The sequence below is a fragment of the Carassius gibelio genome, chromosome A13, assembly GCF_023724105.1.
Source record: "Carassius gibelio isolate Cgi1373 ecotype wild population from Czech Republic chromosome A13, carGib1.2-hapl.c, whole genome shotgun sequence".
NCBI classification, from domain to species: Eukaryota; Metazoa; Chordata; class Actinopteri; order Cypriniformes; family Cyprinidae; genus Carassius; species Carassius gibelio.
Genome location: NC_068383.1, coordinates 20,220,354 through 20,245,254, shown reverse-complemented (window position 1 = coordinate 20,245,254; position 24,901 = coordinate 20,220,354). Strand labels below are relative to the sequence as shown.

The 24,901-nt window shown below is 37.5% G+C and overlaps 1 protein-coding gene and 1 long non-coding RNA gene across 2 annotated transcripts in view; one reads left to right on the top strand and one right to left on the bottom strand.

Annotated features, from left to right (window-relative positions):
- The first annotated feature begins 8,811 nt into the window (after positions 1-8,811).
- The window catches only part of LOC128026446 (uncharacterized), a 33,323-nt gene continuing 17,233 nt past the window's right edge, over positions 8,812-24,901 (top strand). The window contains exons 1-2 of the mRNA XM_052613623.1: positions 8,812-9,173; positions 15,544-16,340. Coding sequence (XP_052469583.1) covers positions 9,086-9,173; positions 15,544-16,340 — 885 coding nt within the window. The 5' untranslated portion in view covers positions 8,812-9,085. The remainder of the gene's footprint in view (positions 9,174-15,543; positions 16,341-24,901) is intronic.
- LOC128026447 (uncharacterized) lies at positions 20,786-24,187 on the bottom strand. The gene is made up of 3 exons (XR_008186427.1): positions 23,249-24,187; positions 22,819-22,901; positions 20,786-21,341 (listed from the first exon to the last, which is right to left on the bottom strand). It is a non-coding gene; the product is annotated as an uncharacterized LOC128026447 (long non-coding RNA).

Here is a 24,901-nt window from a genome sequence, read left to right as displayed (position 1 = left end):
CCCTAGCATTTTCAATCGACGGTTTCCCTCAAGGAACTTTATATGAAACTTGCATTTTAGAAACAGAGTGGTTCAGATTCGCTGAAAAATCGTGAAAACACAGAAACTATCCGCATTTTACTCATAAACTGAAATCCCCCATTGTCAAAAACCCATGACAACTTCCTAAAGGCTCATGCCAGTCATTGACCATCTCTTTTTTCATTTCTTTTTCAAATTTGATGCGTTTATGCAAAACAACGAGGTTGAATTTCTGTGCAATAATATGTTGATTGTAAGTTAGTCCAGTTTTATGTGCAGAGATTTCTTAAAGTGTCTCCAGTAACACTTTACAATAAGATTCATTTGTTAACATTAACTACTTTAATTCACATACCTCTACAGCATTTATTAATCTTAGTGAATGTTAATTTCAACATTTACTAATGCATTATTAAAATCAAAAGTTGTGCTTGTTAACAATTGTTAATGCACTTTGAATTAACATAAACAGTGCACAACTGTATTCTCATTAACTAACATTAACAAATATTAATATTTACTGTAATGTATTGTTCTTTGTTCATGTTAGTTAATACATTAAGTAACATAACCACTGAATTAACCACAAGGTGTCAGCAGAGAGTTACTCTTCTGCTTTAATTGAGCTCATATTACTTGTTGAGTTCAAATTAGGTGAGTCTGGAACTACTATTGGATATTGAACCCATATTATGTGTACTGTGGATGTATTTACAAAAATAATCTTTATAAATTTAATATAGTTTCTATTCTTGAGTTGTTATACAATCTATAATTAATCTTCTACACTATCTGTATTAATTGCACACTTAATTATTTTATTGCCCATTAATGCTTTTCTACATTTTGCAGCAGTTTTATTCAGAAAAGTAAGTTGAAGACTGTGTATATAGCCTACTAAAGTGTTGAGCTGGTTAGCAAACATCAACACCATTATTTTAGTTTAATGTCTTATGATCAATATCTATAATTGAGCTTTGCTGAAAAGCATGTCAGCTTATGCTTTATGGCCTTTAATTTGATTTTGAGTGCACACTCAGTGGACACTGAGCGTTAGCCAGAAGTAGTGAAACAAAGGTGGCTCTGAAATTCTTCACGCTTGAAAAGAGCAGATCCATTTACAAAACAGCTTTTCGTCAAAGGACAGGACTCCCTCCTGCACACTGTCCCAGAGCAGTCTTATCTTCCCTTTGGGAGAGTGTGTGCTCTGCGTCACGCGTCTGCTCAGTGATTCTTCGGCATTCCCTCCTTTCTTCCATCTTGAAGAATGCCCCGCTGCAGATGACACAGGGGCCTGAGGCCAGATCTGCCCAAATTATTCTTGAAATCTAATAGTCCCACATCCAGTGACGGAAAGAAATGTGCAAGGGAAGGTTTTCATTCATTTAGGTCATCATAAAAAGTTTAAGACATAAAATAAATGAACAAAGCTTGTGGATTCTAATAAATGTACATTTCCCTGCAGGCCATAGTCTATATTAAAGGAAGAATGAAATCACTTTACAATAAGATCTAATTCAGTGAGGTTAATGCTATTGCAGTGTGCTGTTCTGAATTGAATTGAAAATGCATTTAAATTCAATTATTAAATTAAAACAAAATTTGAATTGAGGTAGCAGGATGCAGGATGCACTATCCCTTAAAAATAAATAAATATATAAAACATAGCTGACATGAACTAACCATTAGCAGTCTGTTGCTACTTATTAATCTTTGTTGTTTGTTGATAAAATTAAATTTGCATTAACTAATGTTAGCAGACACAACTTTTCATTTTAAACATTGCTTACTGAGATTAATAAATGCTGTATTGTTCATTATTTGTTCATGTTGAGTATAACAAACAAAACCTTATTGTAAAGTGTTACTGAAAAAAAATAACCATTTGAACCATTATATAAAAAGTTTCATATGCTGAATTTGCAATCCATCTAAAATGAATATTACTGTACATTCAGCAATGGGGATTTGTCACTCAACAAAGATGACTTGACCTGAAAAATCATCAACGTTAAAAATACAAATCAAGAAGGTTTTTGGCCATGAACCATTTTACATTTATTTTTTTATTTTTTTTATTATTATGATACCTAACAAGATGTTCAATAAATAAAAAACTTAATATTCAATAACTTGATATTTCAATAACTGAAAATTCAATATTTATTGCTATTTGTACTGACCAAACACCACATGATTTATATATTTTGGTGTAACACAAAGATCTTGACAGTAAGGTCAGCATAGTGATGTCTATGTTCACCTAACAAATGATTAACTGAAATATGCAGGAGGGGCGATAACCAAACAATGGAGTGTAACTGGAGACTTCTGACTATGAATTTTTTCAGAATAACATGGATAAGTTGAAAAATGGTGGTCATGTGCAGGGTGTGTTAAGTTGGAGATCTATCCGTGCTATCAGGAAGGCTATCGTGGACAGCTGGCTGCCTGTAAACATATGGAAATGACCTATTAACCCATTTCCTCCGTTGCCGCTCTCTGACTGTTGTCTTAGACTTTAAAGAGTGACTCTTTATTCTTCTCTCACTGATGTATAGCTTCCAACCTTGTTTACATATGTAATTATGACCCATAATGTACCATTGACTATTCTGAAAAGAATAGTTCACTCATAATGAAAATATGCTGAAAATTGAATCAGCCGTTCAAGATTTAGATCAGTTTGTTTCTTCATTTGGCATTAGCATTATGGGTGCTCACCAGTGGATCTTATGCAGTGAATGGGTGCCGTCAGAATGAGAGTCCAAACAGGTGATAAAAAAAAAAACACAAGTAATTCGCACGACTCAAGTCCATCAATTCACTTTTTGTGAAGTGAAAAGTTGAATGTTTGCAAGAAACAGATCCACCATTAAGACCCTTTTCACCTTCAAATGGTTGTTTCTGGCTAAAATATGAGTCCTCTATCCATAATAGTGTTTTCTCCAGTGAAAAAGTCATCCTATCTGAATCAGGATAGAAATAGGCAATGATCAAGCACTGTTACAAGCAAAAACAGTTCTTGTGTTTTGGCCAGAAGTGGCTGTTTCAAGTTAAAATGGATTATTGTGATGTTTTTATCAGCTGTTTGTACTCTCATTCTGACGGCACCCATTCACTGCAAAGGATCCACTGGTGAGCAAGTGACGTAATGCAGAGTTTCTCCCTAAATCTTTACTGCTGCTTGAAGATGTGGAGGTGCTGGCCCACTGTAAGCCCACTTTGTTCCCTGTCTTCTTTTTTCTAGAGCGTAGCACCTCCATTGACCTCTGCCCACATTGTTCTTCACTTTGAAAGAGTTTGCATGAGGGAACTTGTCTTTGCAAATATTTTAAGGTTTCCTGTTTTCATAATTCATCCTGCATAAAGGCCGGCTTTATTGTCCTCTTGCTCAAGACAAATATGGGGTCATTCACTGGAGATCAAATGACGATGTATAGGCTAAGACACGTGTTGATGCTTGAGGAAAACCTTGAGAATAAACATCTCACAGGTTTGCCAGTGATGTCATCATTTTAAATGTGCTTAGACAGCAGGGAGATTTTCAGACGGAGAGATATTTTTATGTCTCCTGTCTTTGTTTAATGAATGGGAGACTGGAAAAAACAGCTGCTCCTACCATATTCACATGTTGTGCTGTTGCCAACAAGGCTCGGCTTGTTACTTGATGAAATCTTAATAAATCCTGACAAACAGAATTAAAAGTAATAAAATTTTTCCATCAGATAAATACCCCCGTGAAATCAAAATTGGGGTTTTGTTGCTTTCCCCCCTGATCTCCTCTAAAAGTTGACCAAACAACCAGTGTGCTGTCCTAAACTGAATTCAGAATGATTTGAAATTCAATTTAAATTCATTGATTTAAACTAAATTTGAACTGAGGGAGCAGGATTCAGTAACTAAATCTGATTTATTTAAAAAGTCTGATTACTTAAACAAATATATTTCCAGCATTTTCTCAGTTTTTAAGAGAGATTTCTCAGTTTGGGGAGAATCTGTTTTTCTAGCGATGCACCCTGGAATGTAGAATTTCACGTCAAAGGTTTAGAAAACCTAATACGTTTTCACCCAGTCAAACACCATCAGAAAGGCATGCAGTCACATTTATTAAAAGTGCCCAGTGTTACTTAAGATAACACAAAGAATAATTTAATAACTAAGGTCCCAGATATATCTGACAGAGTGTGTGAAGCCCCCACCCCATCCAAGTCTGTCCCAATTCCTGTAATACTCATGTAAACACTGGCCTGGAGTAAAGTCAACACCTCTGAAACGGAGGAAAAACCAAAAGTAATCGCGTCCGATTAAGGAGGCCAGAAATACTGATAGCTGGAGAAAAACATCAAAACAACTATATTCCCAATCACACACAGTGTCAGGTTTTCCGGAAGTAAATTACCACTAATTTGGCTGTTCTTGGTTTAGGCAACATCCTCGTCTCTTTAATGTCAAGCACTTACACATAAATTGGACTGATCTGAGCCGTTGATAAACGCATAAATAGATGCCTAACCACAAAATAATAAAAAGGCAAACCCAAAATCTGCCAAACAGAACTCCAAAGAAGAAAAACACATCCTCTCTGGCTATGTGCTGAAGGACACGTCACCCGATGTACTGTAGGAAAAGTCTACTTTTAACCAATGCACGCTTTTCATTTGATGTTGTTGTTGCACTGTCCTCAGTCTGAGGAAATGAGATTAAGGAAAATGTTTGTGAAAATGGTGTTTGGGGTGTGACAAGGGGTCCGTCCGGCTTCCCTGCAGCTGTAAACTGAAAATACACTGCTCTGTCTGATCTCATCAAGGACATTATGATTATCACGTGACAGAATATTAAACACAAGGTGCTCTGGGGCTTGGCGACTGCAGGCAGTACGAATGTTGTCATGAAATGAGCTCTGGTTTTCATCAGTACCGCAGGGAACACCTGAAACTGAACCATGAAAAACTAGGATTTAAGACTAGAAAAATGGAAGTGTGTCAAACAGAATCCAAATTTGGACATCTGAACCAGATATGCCCTTACTATCAGCAAAAGTATTAACTGAAGGCCCATATGGTTCTGCTTACTCCAAATCTGCTTGGACTGTGATATTTAATAAATATGCCAAGATATAAAGCTCTCAAGTCATTTATTAACGTCTTTGCTTGTTTTGCTCCTTGAGAATCTCAGGAGAATGACGGTCTTATGCGGTAATAAACTGATCTATTGTTCCCATGAGGCGATGTGAGATGTGGGTAAATCAGAGAGAGATATGAGATATGAAATTAAATTAACTACAATCCTGCCTAGAGTCAGTCAACTAGCATTGCGAGGTAAATTACAATTTAATGAAATATGACACTTTAAAACAAAGTAGTAGTATTTGAGAAATTCCTGTAAAGAGTAATTCATTACATCTCTAAATGTATTTTTAACTATTTCTTGTCTTATTATTTAGCTATTTTATGACTTCATATTAATTGAGAAACCTTAGGATTTATGTCCTGCAAATTTGATTAAAACCATCATAAAAATATAATAACCATAGAACTATTTCAATTAATTGTTAATAATATAAAAGCTTAAAATGTATGAAAAGTACTAAAATGAAGACAAAGTATTTTAAAAACTGCACTACGTTAATTTTTCTTGATGAAAAAAAAAACATTTTTATCATGAATTTTGTAATTTACCCAGATGCACCTCTGCATTTCATCAAAAAGGTACGTGCTGAATTGTGAATATAGCAAAAGCAACTTACTACATATTAAAAATATTACTATTCTTGAGTAAATCAATTTAGTGTCTTTATAGAACGTTAGAAAAAGAAATAAATAAATATGCAGAGATAAAGAACATTTGTTATTCATGTGAGTCTATATTCTTCAGCTTCCGTTAAAGTTCATATTATATCAAAACACAAGAGAAATTCAGACAGCTGACCACTTGTATACAGAAGTTGGAGTGAAATGCAATATTGTAAATGATGAAATGATAACTTAGTCTACCTCACCTGTGCCTTTTCAGTATTTCTGGCTTTAAAAGGGACTATAACTGTTCACACTTTAGTTTCCATTAGGGAAATCTTATTCCTCTGCATATTTCATCTTCAAATAGATGGGGGTGATATGATGGAATAAGATCACTGTTAAAACATTCCACACATTCTTTTTTTCTTTTTCTTTTCAGTTTTCTCATTTACAAACTCTCTCAAAACTGTGGAAAAAAAGAGCTTTGCGAAATGATATGGGAAACACCCATGAAGCTCAGAAGCAGCATGAAATGTTCCACTATAATGCTTTTCAAAGACAGTTATATAACAATACAAAAAGCAAACCTTTAAATCTGGAGAGATAGATGTCTGCACAATCCAAGACCAACAAGACATTGTAAAAATCACATCAGAGGTTCCCAAGTAAACATACAATTTTCCAACGTTTCCTCATTATTGCACATCTTATCTATACTGTGTTTCCAAAAAACAACCAGATGTTGTCAGTGTTTGTGCAGGGAACATCTCACTTGTGTTCCCACCATGGAGCTGTCTGTAGAATTCTATATTATTATTATTATTATTACCACTAGTAGTAGTAGTAAATAGTTGTATTTTATATATATATATATATATATATATATTACATTTTGACATAAAAATTGAAATAATAAAAATATAACACTTCAAAGCAATGTATAATTATTTAAGAATATCTTTTAATCTTTTAATTATATTACGATTACGTTCTCAACCAAAAACATTAATACTTTATATGGGTTAAATCATGTCAAAAAATTATTTATTAAAAACGTATTATAAAAGATATTTTAAGACCTCATTAATTGAGAGACATTCAATGTTTTAATGTTTCTTCCCTTGTTGGTAGTCATTTTGGTCATGTTGTTAGTTGTTTCGGGAACTTAGTGTGAGGTCCGGAACTGAAAGCAACATATTTACAGTTAAAAGTCTAATTTTGTGTGATGGTTGAATGCAGTATAATCGAGTGGCAACTATGTAATCATATTCAACAGGAATTACAAATCCAGGGAACCTGAGGCTTTTGTGCTGTTCCTTTGGTTCACAACGAGAATTCATTTGGAGACCTCAGCATTGTCCAGGCCTGTTTGAGGTAATTACCCTTTCTTAGCTTCATCTTCTAGCCCAGGGTGATCTCTGACCACTCGATTCCTTTACCAAAACAACAGAGAACCAGAATGGCATCAGATGTCAGCGGTCAAAAAACAACAACAACCAAAAACCATCCATAATTAGATTGCAATAAACATTAAAAAAGAGGTTAATGTGACAAATTACTGCATTGTTTTTCCCTGCAGAACAATGGGATGCTTCATATAATGTTGTGTTACTTTTCTCACTTTCTTCTCACTTTCTTTCACTCCTACGTCTGAACTGAAGAGCGGCTGAGAAAGCCTTTCATTGTGACCGTGAAAGCTGTAGTGTGTGGGCGCATCTGAATTCCTTCTTTTTTTCCTTCTTCTCTATGAACTGGAATCTTTGTATGCTTTATTATTAAATAATATAACAGGATCTTTTTGCTTTACGTGTATTTTAATAAAACTGGGTTTATTGATATTGATGTTGAGAGCTTTGTAAATGAAAGATAATCACTTTTCTTTCATCTCACTGTCTTTAATATTCCTAAATATGTTTGTCTACTAGTGAGAAGATATTATCAGTTTCATATTTCTTTTATTTTGATTTTCTTTTGGTATTGTCTCAAGACAAACTTTAACTGTTGGCTTGAAAAAAAAGGCAAAACTTGTCTTAAAGAAGTGCGATTTACCATTCTTTAAAAAAAAGTTAATGCTTAAGTTTAACTGAATATAATATTTCCAGACACTTACTTGTTTGCAAACTGCAATTAAATGAAAAAGGATTATAGTATAATGTATATTAAACGCAATTAGCTTAACCTTAAGGCACTTTTTCGCCCACTTAAATAGGACATAAGTACATTTTTATTTTGAATTTCATAATTACTTCTATTATTATTTAAATATGGTTCATGGGTACCTCTGAATGCATTTATATCAAAACTAAAAAAATACTTTAATGTATTTCTTTTGAAACTTGTATGCCATCTATTTAAATATATTTTTAGTTACACATTTGTATTGTTGCAATTTAGTACCTTTTAAAATACAGTACATTTAAACGTAAAATGAAGTCAAAATCAAGTATTTTTAGTATGTAAGTCAACACATCAAAATAAGTGTACTTTAAACATGACAAAGCATCATTAAACATAATACACTTTAAATGTAAAACTTTCAAATCGAAATGATTGTAAAGTGCACTTAAAATTTTACTTAGGCCTAAGTGTGTTTAGAAACAGCTACATGAAAATGTCTCTAAGTAAGCTTTGGTGGTAATTTCATTATTATTATATTATCTGTAAGAAAAATAAATAAAACCAATACAAGTACACATTTAATAAAATCATTTACACATCTTTTTATAAGGGTGTGCTGGCTCTGTAACTGAACTCTGATTGTAAGCTATATTTAAATTAAAATGACAGAACAGCCTGAAGGATTGTGCTGAGTTTGGGGGGATCTAGTTTGTTCAGTAACAGTATGCTGGCTTTAATGAGGTGGATTCCTCAAGGAATGTCTTCTGGGAACAACTTCTTATTCACTGATTGCAAGACACGTTTCCCAACTTCTCCCACTATCTCTCCCTCTCTCTCTCTCTCTCTCTCTCAACACAAACACACAAAGGTTTTCTGCGAAGTCTTTCCCCTCCCTCCATCTGGCGATCCTCCACCCCTCCTCCAGCTGCTGATGGTCCTGCTGTAGGCAGTCTGCTCGATCTCCTCCGCACACACTCCTTCACAACCAGCCTCCGTCTCTCACATACACTCCTGTCTCCAACTATTCTGACAATATGTTTAAAACTGGATATACCCCAAGCAGCACACCCTTCTGGAGCATCTGAACTATTTGAGCACTCGATTCAGGAGAGGGAAGATCAGTCAGCGGTGAGGTATGAGTTGTGCTTGAATAAGCCTTCAAGGAGGGGATTCTTCCACTTTACACTGAAAAACTACTGAAGTTTTGGATGTCCAGGATGAGTCTTAAGAAGAGGAAACCAAGCATGGTGTTCAGCTGGCACAAGTCTTTCACCATCCTTGCCCCGTGGAGAAAAGGTTAGTGGCGTGAGTCATTCTTCTGCTTTGGATGCATGGAGTCATATTGCTTCACCCAGTCGGCTCTACACCTGGATGTGCAGCACAGGTAGTAATTTGTCTGGCTGAGGTGTTGGAGGATATTTAGAAACCTGTCATTTGAACTCTGAGGCATCATCTGCTCGGTTAAACATGGTCGGGGATATCTTCAAAAACAGTCTTTTAACTATCATCAGATGAGCTCCACAGCTCCTGTAGCTGAGCTGATGTCATTTAAAAGCTGTGCTCGTATAGAAAAAACCCACAAACATCAGCCATAATCTTTATTACACATACACCGAATTTTGTTTTTAACTACAGTTGTTATTGTGGCTTTGGTGTTAACTAGAAAAACATGTGCAAGGGGGGCAGATTTGGGTTTAATAAGATAGAAATTCATATCAAACGTAAGTTCAAAGAGAGAATTTATAAACCACCCAACAGCCAGTATGATATCCATGCTAATAAGCAACTAGCCAATAAAAAAATGCACCCTAATATAACGTGTTACTGCTTTTGGTTGTAACAGAAATCTTATAAAGCAGATAGCAATGGACAGGATTTCTCATGTGATGGTTTATCTTTCATAAGGACTGAATTAGGTGAATAAGTTATTTGAGAATATGAGTTATTCATTATAAATGACAGTTTAGATGATTAGTATGTGTGTTAGAGTGACAGAAGACGACGGGAGGGGAATATCACACAGGTGTTTCAACCTCCAGCAAGAGCGTCGTGAGAAACAGAGGGATCTCAGATGGGAATGTTTTAGTGGTGACAGTTTCATGTGCGGGCTCTTCTCATCTACTTGAGTCAGATTATATGACTCATAACTGCAACCTGGCACAGCTGTAGTCAAGTTCTTCATGCGTAGAAGACCAGCCAGTGTGTGAAATCACTGACACACATGACTTAGTCAGGTAATACGGATGTGAAACTGACCTGATGGGACAAGAAGAGGGATTTCAATTTAGCAGAACGTGTGCCTTTATTGTGGTCACAAGTGAAAATCTTACTCCCCAAAAATCCACAATTTCCTCAGAAATCTACAACTTTATTTTTTCAGTGCAGATGGAGGGAGAAGAGTGGGGTGAGTTTGCCTGAAGGCTTGACTGATGTTAGTGCTCCCGCACATTCTTGCCTTATCCTAATGGTGTTAGATAATGAAAGACTGGCCCGTTCAGCACACATTGATATTGTGCTTTTGGAAAGGCTCCTTAGGGTCAAAACCATTGCCTTGCTGGAGCACAGAAAGCATTGTGATGAGAGAGACAGAGAGGTGTGAGGCACTAAAGGTCTGCTGGCTTTAGATTAGGAAGAAGCAAAGAGCAATTCTGGAGAGAAAACAGAACAAAACTCAAAGGATTTAACTTTCATTTAATTTCTCATTGGGAAATATTTAGTTTGAATATGGGTTTGCCCATAAAAAATGCCCCCATGATGCTAGGGATTTTTGGGTGGTCACTAGGGTGTTACTATGTGTTATCATAGTTAACTACAAACAAACAAACAAACAAACAAACAAACAAAAACAACAACAAAAAAAGTTAATTGCTTGAAATAAAATAAATATTCACTGAAACCTTTCACAACTCTCATTTCTGTTTAGTTTAATTTGAAACTTTAATAAATACAAAATAAAACAAAATAAAAAAATTACAAAAAAACCCACAAAACAACACAATTTAATACAAATCAATAACTAAAATGAAAGATAAAACAGAAAAGATATTTAAAAAAATAATTTAATTTATAATTATTATATCTATATATTCTGTAGACCAGTTATATTAAAATAACACTGACATATATATATATATATATATATATATATATATATATATATATATATATATATATATATATCGATCGAAGAAATGATCCTTAACATAAAATTTCAGGACAATTTGTTGTGTGCTGTTTTATTTATTCTATTTTATTATTCAATACAATATATTTTATTATTCAATATATGGGAGCCCTGAAAAAAAAAAAATAGTACTAATGCTAGCAAAAAAAAAAAAAAAAAAGATTTGTTGTAATGTACAGTATTATTCCATTTAATACACATCCACACAGATGCTTGTATTATTCTTGTAAGGCCACAACTTTAATTCTATGTTAAACCAGTCCATATATAGCATAGAAAAGAGATTATTGGTTGAGATGCTCTCTGGGTCATTCAGTCTGTCCGCAACAAGTGCTAACAGAGTTCAGACATTCTCCTGGCTGTAAAAATAGAAGACCTGCCCTGGCCTGCCTCTGACCTCTCCACCCACGAGCACAATGGACCTGTCTGCAGACAAGAGCGTCCCTAAGCACCTATACTGGTCCCACTGCATCCCTTAACTAAATTGCAGCCTCAATTCTTTTGAAAACCTGCTGCTCTTCCATTCAACAGAAAGCCTAAAGAACTAATTTTTGTTCACTAATGGGCAGTTTCCTACTCAGAGCTCACCTACCAAAACCAGAACACAATTCTGAGGGTTTTAGTCCATTAGCTTTGAAGTCATCTACATATTAGTACCCTCAAAGTAGACAAAATTATAACCTGTCCAAGACCATTTATCAGTCATTCGGCTGGCAGGAAAGGCATTACAGTAAATGTAACATGTATGACAATAAACACCCATGATTTTTATAGAGAAATAAAAAAGGTGTCTGTGTATAGCTTGGGTTTGAGTTTTAGTTTACACACATAATGTTGGGATGTCAGAATAACGTGATTATGAAGAAAAAGCTGATGAGCTAAAAACAAACCATCTATAAAAATCGTTTTTTAAAAATCGATATCAGCATATTAATGATCCTGATCATCCTGATCAAGTACAACTCAAATTTTGTGCCGGTGAAGCAAAACTCACAAAAACAGCAGGGTTGATAGGATATGTGGTAAACATGAGTGGTTGAGACAAGATGGAGTAAACATGTTTTTGTCTAAGCTTGTGAATTCTTCACATTTCATCCCTGTGAATGTGATTCTCACATTCCTCATCTCAAATGAATAACAGCAACATTTGATTATTGAAGCAGACTTTCCTTTCCCTTTCAGGACAGAAAATTGACAAAATGTGTTTTTAGTAGTTAAGTCTCCCAGAAATCTCCAAATTAAATATTTATTAGTATTGGCTTGGAAACATCACTGCACTATAATATCCACCTGGGACATGTGTTTTTACCTACCATATCTATGCAGAGCTGTAAAATACACTGGAGCAGATGAAGCCAGGATTCTTGAACGTGAACAGAGTATTATATCAGCTCAAAAATGTGAGGTACTTGCCATGTTGTACACAGTGAAAAACATTCTCTGCAGGCCTTGAAGAAAAACACCACTGGAGGTGGGACATGCCTAACAGTGCTGCTTTAAAAGAAAGAGAGAAAAAAAAAACCAAACCAATTTCCACAAACACACACACACACACACACACACATATATATAAATTATGCTTTTAGTCAAAATTATTATAAAAATGATTACATACTATGCCATTTAATTTAATATTATGAGATAAAAAGAATATATTTTGGCATTAAAAAGTCAAACCTATGAGATATTAAGCAATAATTATGAGATAAGATAATAAGTCAGCTCAAGTCAAATATGAGATAAAAAGTCAAATATGAAATACTGTCCTAATTATGAGATAAAAGGACAAAATTATAAAATAAAAAGTCAAGATTTTAACACTGTTAAGATAAAACGCTAAATTATGACACACTAAGTCATAATTATGAGATAAAACCAGTTACTACACACTGTATTAGTCTATATGATGAGATAAAAAGGCAAATTTCTGAAATAAAATGAAAAAATTATGACATACTGTGACAATTATGAGCTAAAAAGAAAGAATTATGTGATAATACAAAATTATAACATGAAAAGACAAAATTATGACATACTAATTATGAGTCATTAACTATGATATAGTCGGCATTGGCAAATTGATTAGATAAAACTATTATGACACCTAAAAACACCTGTTTAATGCTATTATGACTTTTCATCTCATAATAAATTTCCTTTTGTCAATCTTGTAATTCATATTAATATCATATTATGACTTTTTATGTCATAATTGTTCTGATTTACAAAAGCATGACCCCCCCCCCCTTATGAGTCATAAAAAGGCTTCCGCACAAGACTGACAAGATTGAAAGTTGCACACAAAATGATTGTGTTTGCAGATGTGCAATATATATATATATATATATATATATATATATATATATTGTAGTGTTGTACCTGTCTTTTCCTCCTGAAACAATTCCCAGTAGATATTTGAAGACTCCAGATTGATTGTCATTGACCTGTTTTTATTTTGAATGCATTAAACACTGCAGCATAAAGGACCTTTGCATTACTTAAATTCCTTGCTGCCAAGGCCTAGCAAGGGCTTTTTGATCTCCCTTTACAAGCGGCCACGTCTAAGCGATGTTAATTGAAAACCCAGGGGGATTTTGATGTGGACTACTTGCTCCTACTGAGTGGCATCAAAAATGTCCAACCATCAGCAGTTCTGTAGTCCGAGCTGGAGAGCACTGCTGTATGAAAGGCTGACCCAATGGGTCCGTCTAATTGACCTGTAGAAATAAATTAGCAAAGTTATGATTTGGGGTCTCACATAGAGAACTCCAGTTATTGTATACTTTAATTTCATGTTGGGGCTGCTTGTATGTAGTCATTGGAAAATGTCTAAGATTTTTAAGATATTTATAGTTGACATTATACATGTAGAGTTGATAAGAAAAGTAACATTGAAATACTGATGAACTGGCCAACACAGATGAATATCAGAGAGCACATGTTGTCCATAGTTGTTATTCTTTCATGGTTCAAATTTATATGGCATCATGAGCACTGCAGATATGTTACAGATAGGCTATGTTTCTTCAGATATGTTTTTTTTGGCTTTGCTTGCATTGTTGTTCGTGGAAATTTGTTGAATTGCACCTGGTTAGCACAAAATAATTGGATTACATAACATTTTACTGCGTATTGGTACAGGAGGTAAAGAACAATGACGTCTAGTTGAAATGGTTCTTTAAAAGGATTGTACTGCCCAGGTGTTGTGTGCCCACATGGTCTGTGAGAAAGGACTGCAAAAACAGGCACTGTTCTGAATGTGAAAACAAACCTGGAGCAGCAGCAGAGCTCAAATAATTGAAATGCTATCAATGTTTTCACAGTCACTATCTAATCTGGGGTGGAAAATCTTCCCTAACAAAACACATGGGTATGCTTAATATTGATAAAAGTTGCACACACAAAAAAGCAACCTTTCAAAAGACCTGGGAATGGCTAAAGTCATTATTATTGTTATCTTTTTAAAGCTTCATGAAATGATATCTTAGTATTGTGATAAGTCTGTGAAGAATAAAAGCTATTTAAAATCTTTCAATTTCCTCACAGAATGTAAATTAGTGAAGTATTTCCTATAAATATATTCAGAATGAATATCCTTTGAATCATCTTACTAACCTTTCATTTCCACCCAACTGCAAGCTTGTTGTCACACCTCTTCCTGACAATCATGTTTACCATTGTTTACCACTGTTAATCATAAGCAAAAACAGAACTGTGTAAACTATTGTTTTTATTTGACCTGATTGTGTCCAGAAATATTTGACCAATTTATTTTGCATTTGAAAGAACAAGTACCGACTCTTACTATGGAGAAAGTGAGATAAAGATATGACATAAATGACATCTGAAATGTCTCAGATTTCCAGTACTATAAAGGAGCTGGGCCTCATAATAGCATGAAGATAATGCACAGATCAAAGTTCAGAGCAAGACAGGACTATATAACTCGTTGTGGTCCACTGATGCTAAATAATGCTTTATAGTGAGATAAGTAGTCTTCTTTCTGCACAGGGAAATATGTCTGCATATAAATGCTTTTAAATAATTTTAATAATGAGAACTGAAGTATGCAATGGAAATTCTGCTTTACTTTTTTACTACACAACTGATGATTTTTCTCATACCAGTGCTGCAGTCTGCAATTTTTACATCTCAGTTTAATGTTTAGAGACACATATAAGTCCAGAAGTTGGTTGATTTCCCTGAGAAGTGTAAATATTAATGCTATTGTGGTGATATAAAAATGTTGCTGTTTGTTTGAGCATCCTGTCCAGCCATTTGAGTGAATTGTCCCACCAGTGGCAGACAGGTGGAGTGTTTGGGAAAATATTTTGAAAAATAAAGATTTTTATTGCAACTCCATCTGGTGGTATAGTTGCACAGAAAATGCACAGTTCAAACTAACTTTATTGAATGATTACATGATTTTAATATTGTTAAAGTATAAAATTATTCAAAACACTTTCTTTGTTTGTTTTGCAGGTAAAAGGGATATTGTTCTAGACAACGAGGTTGTACTGACAAAAATGAAGGTCCTCAACAACTTCCCTGAGAAACTTCTCAATGTTGAGGATTCCATTTCAACCATCTCCATTTCAATGTCTGAGCAGGATAACACTGGACCTCTCCAGGCTGATGAAGTAATCTCCATCCACAGTGCTGCTCCTGAGACAACTGTCTCTGAATCAAAAAATGACTATCTATCTTCTATTTTTGCTGATTCTGAGCTTCCAAGATTGTACAAATTTGAATCTAATGACTCTGGGGTAGAGATGACTAGTGGAGCAACTTCTCCATCCACCCCAACTGGTTCAGAACACAGCTTTGTGGTCCACAGTAGAGAGTCTTCATGTGACTCTGACAGCCTGAACTCTCCTGTACCTGCTGACAATCCTCTTGAAGACAATTCAGTCTTCTTGGAAACTGAACAAACATCTTGTAAGTGTCTTAATCAAGACACACTTACAATCTTGGGAGACAGAACAGAGGATGAGAATGTTGATAATGATTTAATAGACATCACAGTAGATTCAGAGAGGTCCGAGGACAGAAGCCTGAGGAACACCATGAAGAACTGTAAGGATGCCATTGAAATCATGGCAGCACGGGAGGAAATAACAGACACTGCAATGTCTGAGGACACAATGTCAAGTAACCAGTGTTCTACAGAAGCTTGCAATGGCAAAACAGGACCTGATTTTCAGCAACAGCCTTTGAGGAAAAGTACAACCAGTAACAGTCTGGATGAATACATGGAAGAGTGCTGCAGGCTAAGTGAGGTAATCAACAGTTTACAGTTTTATTGTTATTTACTTCACATCATGGTGTTCTTTCTGCTTTTATGTAAACAACAGCCATATAATTAGCCATTTAAATTGTTTTTTATTTCTCACACAGACGATGAAACTGAGCATTTGATAGATGCCTTAGTGAACAGTGTCAGAGTAAAACACTTATTGTCAACATGGTGAAATGAGTAGCTTTTGTTTACAGTTTAGAAGCACACACACATCCTTACTCATTAGCCATAATGACGGTCTTTCCGCAACTTGACGTCATCAACTCATCACTGAAATATGCATACCATGACTAAAAGGAAAACAGGATGAAACCATTCCTGTTAGTAGTGCTTCCGAATATATTTCTTTTTTTTCTAAAGAAACTGCTTCTTTCAGCATTTCTGCAGATTTTTTAAGGGTTCTGTCCCTAAATTAAAATACATAGCTCACTGTGGCGAGTGGGGCGGGGCCGAGGGACGTGGGAACAAGGAGTGAGGCCGGCGGGATGATTGGGAAATCAGAGACACCTGTGCCCCACCGCTGGTCTCAAGTCCCACGTAGGAGATGGAAAGATATAAAACTGGAGCGACGACAGTGAAGGACGAGAAAGGACCAGGCCTGGGCCTTATTTTATGTGTTTGCTTTTTATTTAGGGGACCAGGCCTGGGCTTTTAGTTGTGTTTTGATTTTTATTTATGCGCACCAGTCGTCCGTGAGGGGCAGGTGCGCTGTTTTGTGTTTATTTGGGATTATTAAAGTTTCATTTTGATTGTGCGCCGGTTCCCGCCTACTTCTTCCCGATGAATAGGAAGTTTATCATTACAATGGTGCTGAAGCCCGGGAGAAGGAGGGACGTGCTGCTGAAGAGCCATCGCCGCTGTGGTGAATCCGCGGAGTATGACTGGCCCTGGTGCTCTTCAAGGCACGACTGCATAAAAATGGCAAAGCGGATGGAGAGTTGAATGAAGTGTTCGAGCCTGATGGTGTCCTCATTTGCAGCGAGTTGCAACTGCACTCGAGGTTACAATCCCTGATGGTAGGTGGTCAGAAAGGCTTGCTCATTCCATCCGCTAGTGGCCGCAGGAGTCCTGAACTTAAGAGCATATTCATTGCCAGACATTTTTCCTTGTTTTAAATTATAAAGCATCTCACCAATAGAAGAATCCCATGTGGGTCTGCCAAAAACTTCTCAGAAATGGTCGATGAAGCTAGAATAAGACTGGTTAACAGGGTTATTTTGGGTCCAAATGGAATCGGCCTACTGAAGCGCTTTAACTTGGAGTTGAGATATCAGGAAGGCCACTTTCGATTGCTCGATGGAGTATAAGTGCGGTTGCCTCTCCAGGACCAGCGAGCATTGGAGCAGGAATCTGCTGCAATCCTATGCTGAACCAGAGAAGGGCACCAGCTTGGCCATGGGACTGGCATGCACGGCAGGTGAGGAAGTGGTGGTGTTGTCACCGGAAGTGCTCGCAGGTGAAGGGGATGCCGTAAAATTAGTGAGGGTGCAACGCAGGGCGTCAATGAGGTCTTGGAATGGGTCCGTGTGGCTCATGCTTGTGCCGATCGGTCTTGGTCCGGTCTACTGTTACGGTAATCAGGGACAGGAGGATGGAATAACAGGAGAACATGATTTATTATGGCACAAGCAGAGGGGCAGGTAGTGCACAGTGAGGTAATGTTGCTAGAGGTAGTGGAGATGGATGGATCCATTGGTGGAGAAAACAAGATGCAGGAGGTAGTGGACATATACACAATGGAGACACTGGAGATCGCTGGAGAGAGGTAAGCAGAGAGATAGGTTAGTCCTTAGAGTAAGCATGCAGGCTAGACCTTGTTGCAAACGAGACCGGACGGTGACTGGGTACGTGAGTTTGGTTTTTATGGGGGATGATGATTGACCGGTGGATGAGAAGCAGGTGAGGGTGATTAGTACTCAGGTGAGAGAGTGCGCTGTGATTGGTTGGAGTTGGAGCCTGGCCTGTCTGTTACAATTACAATATTACACAAGCAATCCACATGATTATGATAACAGTCCATCAGTTAACATCATCTGAAGTGGAAAGCTGGATGTTTTTAAGAAACAAATTGTGACGGCTGGTGAAAGGACAGTCTGGAAACAATAGCGAGTTAACAAGGTTTAATGAGATGATGATATATTGTACAAAGACACACAAAGACGATGATACGGGAACACTCCAGAGGGATGATTAAGGCGGTGAGAAGTCCAGACACTAATGGAGTGCAGGTGAGGAGTCCGGGTGTTGACGGCGTGAGGCAGCAGGAGAGAGTGGCACAGGAACTGCGGAGAACAGAGCCGAAGGTAAGTGTCTGTGGCTGAGTGATCGTGCGGAGAGTGGATGAGGTTCTGGGGAAACACAGACATCCAAACGCAAACTACACAGAAGCCAGACGGGGGTAAACACAACGACATGAAACAACGATCTCACAAACACAAGACGTGAGACAAGCCATTATATAGGAGATGAGTAATGAGTGGCAGCTGTTGCTGATACAATTAACGGAGACACCCACAACTAATCTGTGCAGACGCAGAACACAAAGAATTCACCACAAAGTGTAAACAACCCGAGATCACGGTTTACCAACCGTGACACAAATCCATTATAAAATGGTTAAAAACTTTTGACAAAAAGCCCATTCTCTAATAACCTCTGGAGCACTCGTCTGACGTGTTGAAAATGGAGACATGAAGAAAAAATCAGTATGTCATCCAGGTAAACATATATAAACTGATCTACCATATCTCTCAACACGTCATTCACGAGTGCTTGAAAAACCCCGGGCGAGTTGGAGAGCCCGAACAGCATAACCAAATATTCAAAGTGCCCTCTAGGGGTATTAAAGGCAGTTTTCAATTCATCCCCTTTCATGATGCGGACCAAATGATAAGCGTTACGTAAATCCAATTTTGTGAATGCAGATGCTCCCTGCAACCTCTCGAAAGCTGAAGACATGAGTGGTAATGGATAAGTATTCTTAATAGTAATGTTGTTCAGCTCTTGGTAATCAATACAAGGTCGCAGAGAACCATCCTTCTTACCCACAAAAAAGAACCCCGCTCCTGCTGGAGATGAGAAAGGATGGATGAACCCAGAGGCTAAGGAATCAGAAATATATTTCTCCATGGCCTCCCTCTCATGAATAGAAAGAGAGTATAACTTGCCTGTAGGCGGAGATTTACCTGACACTAAATCTATGGCACAGTCGTAGGGACGATGCGGAGGAAGAGAAGCAGCCCTGGACTTACTGAACACTTCCTTCAGGTCCAGATACTCAACGGGCACGTTTGGCAACGCCATGGTCTCCTTCTGTAAAACAGAAACAGGAACAACAGGACAGGCAGAAACCAGACAAGACTCATGACAACTTTCACTCCACAATGTGATAGTGTTAGAACCCCATTGCACTCGTGGATTATGTTTGAACAACCAGGGGTGACCCTAAAACAATGGGAGCAACAGGGGAGTCCATGAGAAAAAAAGGATATGGTTTCTTGATGGTTGCCGGATGTGATAAGTGTGATGGGTTCAGTATGGTGGGTGACATGAGGCAGTTCCTGGCCGTTGAGTGCGGTGACATGGATGGGGAGAGACACAGGAAGGACAGGAATGTTCAGGTGATGTGCAAATGAAGAATCAATGAAATTACCTTCGGCTCCGGAGTCCAGAAGAGCTTGGCATTCATGATGGTGATTCTTCCACTGCAGTTTCACCGGAAGGAGGGTCGATGATGTGGGTGAGGATTTCTCGGCGGAGATCCCACCCGATAGTAGCCTCAGGTTTACTATCGGGCTGACTCTTTTACCGGGCAAGAGTAGTTGTTATGATCAGAGCCTCCACAGTATAAACATAGTCCTTGGGACCTCCGCCGTTCCCTCTCCCTCCGGGACAGCCGAGCTCGACCCACCTGCATGGGCTCGTGATCGTCGACAGAACCGACCGTGTTCTCTCGACTCAAGCGCCCCCTACTGGGAGAGAATGGAAGTCTGGAAGGACTGTGTTGGTGGCCCAGGTGATTAAACCTGGCCTCCACCCGCAACGCCAGGTCGATGAGTTCGTTGAGAGTAGGGGGCAGCTCGAGGAGGTAGATCTCCTGCTGAACACGGTTGGATAACCTATGAAGGAATCTATCCCACTGTGCCACCTCGTTCCACTGGCACGCGGCCGTCAGGGTACGGAACTCGATGGAATATTCGGTGACAGATAAATGTCCTTGTCGGAGTTCCGAGAGGCGATGGGCGGCCTCCCTGCCGGTCGCGGCCCGGTCGAAAACTCTCTTCATCTCGTCAGATAGGAGGTGGAACGAGGCACAGCACGGATGTTGATTTTCCCACACCGCCGTTCCCCATAAGGCAGCCTTGCCCGATAAAAGGGTGAGTGTGAACGCTACCTTGGATTCTTCTGTGGCGAAAGTGAGGGGCTGCAGGGCAAAATGCATAGAGCACTTGTTAAGGAATGTCCATTATAAAATCCATTATAAAATGGTTAAAAACTTTTGCTTTAAGCTAAAATTCAAGTCCTTTTTAATTTAACTAAATATCAATAAGAAGTATAAATAAATATTCAGTATTTTAAAATCTACTGGTTTATGTTCAGAACATGCTTTTTAATGACGGGGCATGACACCAACAAGTAGTTATCATGACATTCTTGCAAATAAACGCCATTAACAGTTTTTTTCTTTGTCTATTGCTTTCTGCCACTTAATAATAAGCAATCTTTAATTTTTGTGTCACAACCCACCAACTGAGAGCCACTAAAGCTCATTGAGATGTTGGAGTACAGTACTGAGAGCTGGGAGGATGTAGTGGGGGGTGTGCTACAGATCTCTCCACTTTTAACACGGCCGCCACATCACAAAGCACCTGTTCATCTGTCTTGAGAGAGCATGCAGATGGCAGCTGCGATTACAGCTGGAACAGCCAATGCTTCTCATCTGGACTGTGTCCCTCAGTCCGCCATACTCGTCCAAGCCTCCCTGGAAGCATCAAACAGGTGTCAAATAGCTCAAATTACTCACATATTTACCCAAATAATGCCTCTTTGATAGCTTCTAGGTCTTTTGGTGGCCAGTGACTGGACATTTTTTTTTGACGAATGGTGGACTTTATGGAAGCTGCGATGACAGGTAGCCAGGGCGGTAAACTCGGCCCTCATCATCACCTGTCACCACAGCTAATAAGCTAATTCCCTTGCCTGTTAAATGGACCTCTGTGGCCTGAGGAAGAGGATATTGAAAAGGGACTATGGGCTTTTTTCCCATTCACTTCAAACATGGCGACTTCAAAGGCCCTTTCTCCCTCTCATTTTTAATCTGGTTTGTTCCCAATTTATGAGGGAAGACACTGAGCTACAGTGAAGGTTTAAATGTACAGCAGGTGTATGTCAGTCACAATAGCATGACTGATTACTCTTTTTTTTTCATTGTTTCTGAACTGATTTGTGGAGGGAAATCCACAGAATGGATTCAGACATGGTAGATGTGTTAAATGAAGCTAAGAGTACTATGCTTTTTAAAGGCATAGTTTGTGCAAAAATCTAAATTCGGTCATCATTTATTCACCCTCACTGCATACTGAATGAAATGTTTTCAGACACTAAATTGCATGTTAGTTGAAAGTGCATGAAAATGCATTACAGTTTTAATTCATGTTAAATGCAGTTACTTGAAATTAAGAGTACTTTTTTAACCCATTTAAGTACATTTTTAAATGTACTTTCGTACTTTAATTTACAACTTCTAGTTCAGCGAAATCCTGTGAGCTCAGATTATGTGTGGGCCTGAGGAGTCAGGTATGGACAAGAGAATAGACAGACAGTAGAAATGTACCCTATAAAGGCTCATTCACAATATTTAAAGATGGATTTTGGAATTATAAAAAACCTAAAGAGTGTTGATCAATTGATTTGGCTGCTTACCAGCTAGCCTGTATATGCAAATCTCTCTGCACTTGGGTCAATGGGACATTAAAAGCATTTTTTAGTTTTTGGTTTTATGGTGTCATGGAGGAATGAAGGTGGCATAATTGCTGTTGCCCTTATTGCCTTATTGCCCCCTCAGCCACCCCCAGGATGGCTATAGCTGAGTTGAATTACTGAGCTGTAACATATAAACAGTCATAATGCGAACATTTCCACAGTGCGAGTATGAGGCTTTAATCTAGTGATAGATGAGGCACGGAGACCTGCGCTGTGTATGCCACATCCAGCCTCAAACATTTGGCTGACACCCTGAAATCTGATGTAACAGGTCATGATACTTGAAGGATTTTCAATGGTTTTCAGATACACAGAAAAACACAGAATATCAACACATCTTCTTGGTCTAGCAGGGCGTCTTTGAGTAAATACACAAAGCTTGTTTTTTAAGTCATCACATCAGCCAACAATACTAGTTCTAAGCTTTGTTTTAGGCTTATAACCGCCAGTACAATAAATGAAAATATAGTGCTAACCTCAAGAAGGACACAAGCTCTATGTACCTCTCCCAGCATCACCTGAAGTCACACTGTGGGGTGAGAATAGGCTGTAAACGAACCTTTAGAATAACAAAAAAAAAAAAAAAATTAAACTTTAATTGAATTAAAAATAAAATTAAAATGGGAAACACTGATTCACAATTTTTTTCATAATCAAAGTTTCCCCATAATCAAAAGTAAACCCATGAGAGCATTAGGACAAATTTCACAATTGTTAATTTGAAAGAATCAGCAATTATTTAAAATGTTGATTTAAAATGTAACTGATTCAATGAATAATTTGTCACCAAAACAAAAAATCTCATTAAGTTTTCAGCTGAATTATGAATACAATTTTAAGCACATAAATGTGTACATAAATCCATAAATCTACTGAAAATGCATTAAAAATTTATGTTGAACCCACCTTTTTTAATATTCCAGTCAACATTTTTTCCAATATCTTTGAATACACCCCACATATGGTTCCTCATTCCTCTCCACTGAAGTCACGCTTAGTATTGCTTTAACAGACCCAGTGAAATATTTCAAATAATAAAGGATTATTTTCTCAGACACGCCTGAATGGGTTTATAATATCTTCCCTCATATTTCGTAACAGAGAGTTTATGTGATTAGAAAAATATTATCCTTGCAATCCAACCCAGAGGCATATGCACAGCTGTTTTCCTCAGTTTGTTTTGATCTTCAGTGTGCAGTTAAAAAACCACATCCTCGCAGCAAAGAGAGCTACAATCCACCCACATCATCAATACACCATCAATAGCCACAATGTCACGCTTAAGTCTTAACAGCTTTATAGAAAATGATCTCCATGTTTTTTCCCATATGGGGCAACACTCTCCGCTTTGTTTCTGTGTTTGTGCAGAAGCGTACGTGAGAAACGCAGATTCATTCACACTGAGAAGAGAAGGAGGGGGAGGAAGGGAGTGGGGCTTTCCCAAACCTTTGTGTCTTCCCTTCTTCCAGGTCACTGGGGATCTTAGGCAAGGGAAACAGATAAGATCTGTCATGTTTCTGCATTCATAAAGGCCTGGCAAAGTTACTTTCCTCTCACCACTCCACATCAAACATCAGTGCTAGCTGTCGCTGTATGAGAGAACACCAGGTTTTGTGCCACCTGTCTGGCCTCCAATACTACAAATAAAAGAATGACTGCAGTTCATTCACATGATCTAAACAAGTCTAAGTCTGAAAGAGGCTCAATTGGGTTTCTTGCCAGACAAGCATCCACAGCATACACAATAGCTTTTTAACATTTGCATTCACAGGAGTAAAGAAAGTAAACGCCATTTTGGTCTAATCCAGTGCCTTTTCCATTTTTCTAAAGATTTTTTCTTTCTTATAATGTACCATAACTTTCCTCAGTCGGCATATGTTAGACTCTGTAGTGGCTGAGTTTATATTTAACAAAGCCCTTATATAATTTTTTGTGCAAGTTATGTTTGACATCAGGAAAAAATCCAATAATAAAGAAACATATTATATGACCTATTTAAAGCAATAATAGATGTTAAATGAAGGTAATTAGAGAAGCATGAGAAAAGTTTACGGCCAAATGTTCAGAATCGGGACCTGCCGAGGATCACACACTCTGCGAGTGATGTCAGTTCCAAGTATTTCATCTCTCTGTTGTGTCCTCTATTGTTAAGCCCCTGCGTTTCCATTAATGCTGGGCTTTGGGACTAGATTGGACGCAAGTGGCATGGAAAAGCTTTTGGACGGAAAAAGCTTGAGACCTGAAATCACATCCTGCTTTTGTTGGGACACTTTTTGGAATGTTGATGATTGTAAAAACATTCGTTCAAAATTTCCTTTGGATTAAAAAAAAACAAACAAAAAAAAAAACGCAAGGATCTGCAGCTTTACAACCAAAGATGCAAGGATGCTTCAACAAATAAACAATAGCACCTTGCACATTTCCCACCAGTTATTCATACCTTCAAACTACTTATCTTCAGATGAAAAAAAGTGGGGCAAACATACAAGACTAAATCGCAATTTTGGGGTTTAGTTTCATAAAACAATTTTATTACATAATGATGTCAGAATTGGTTAA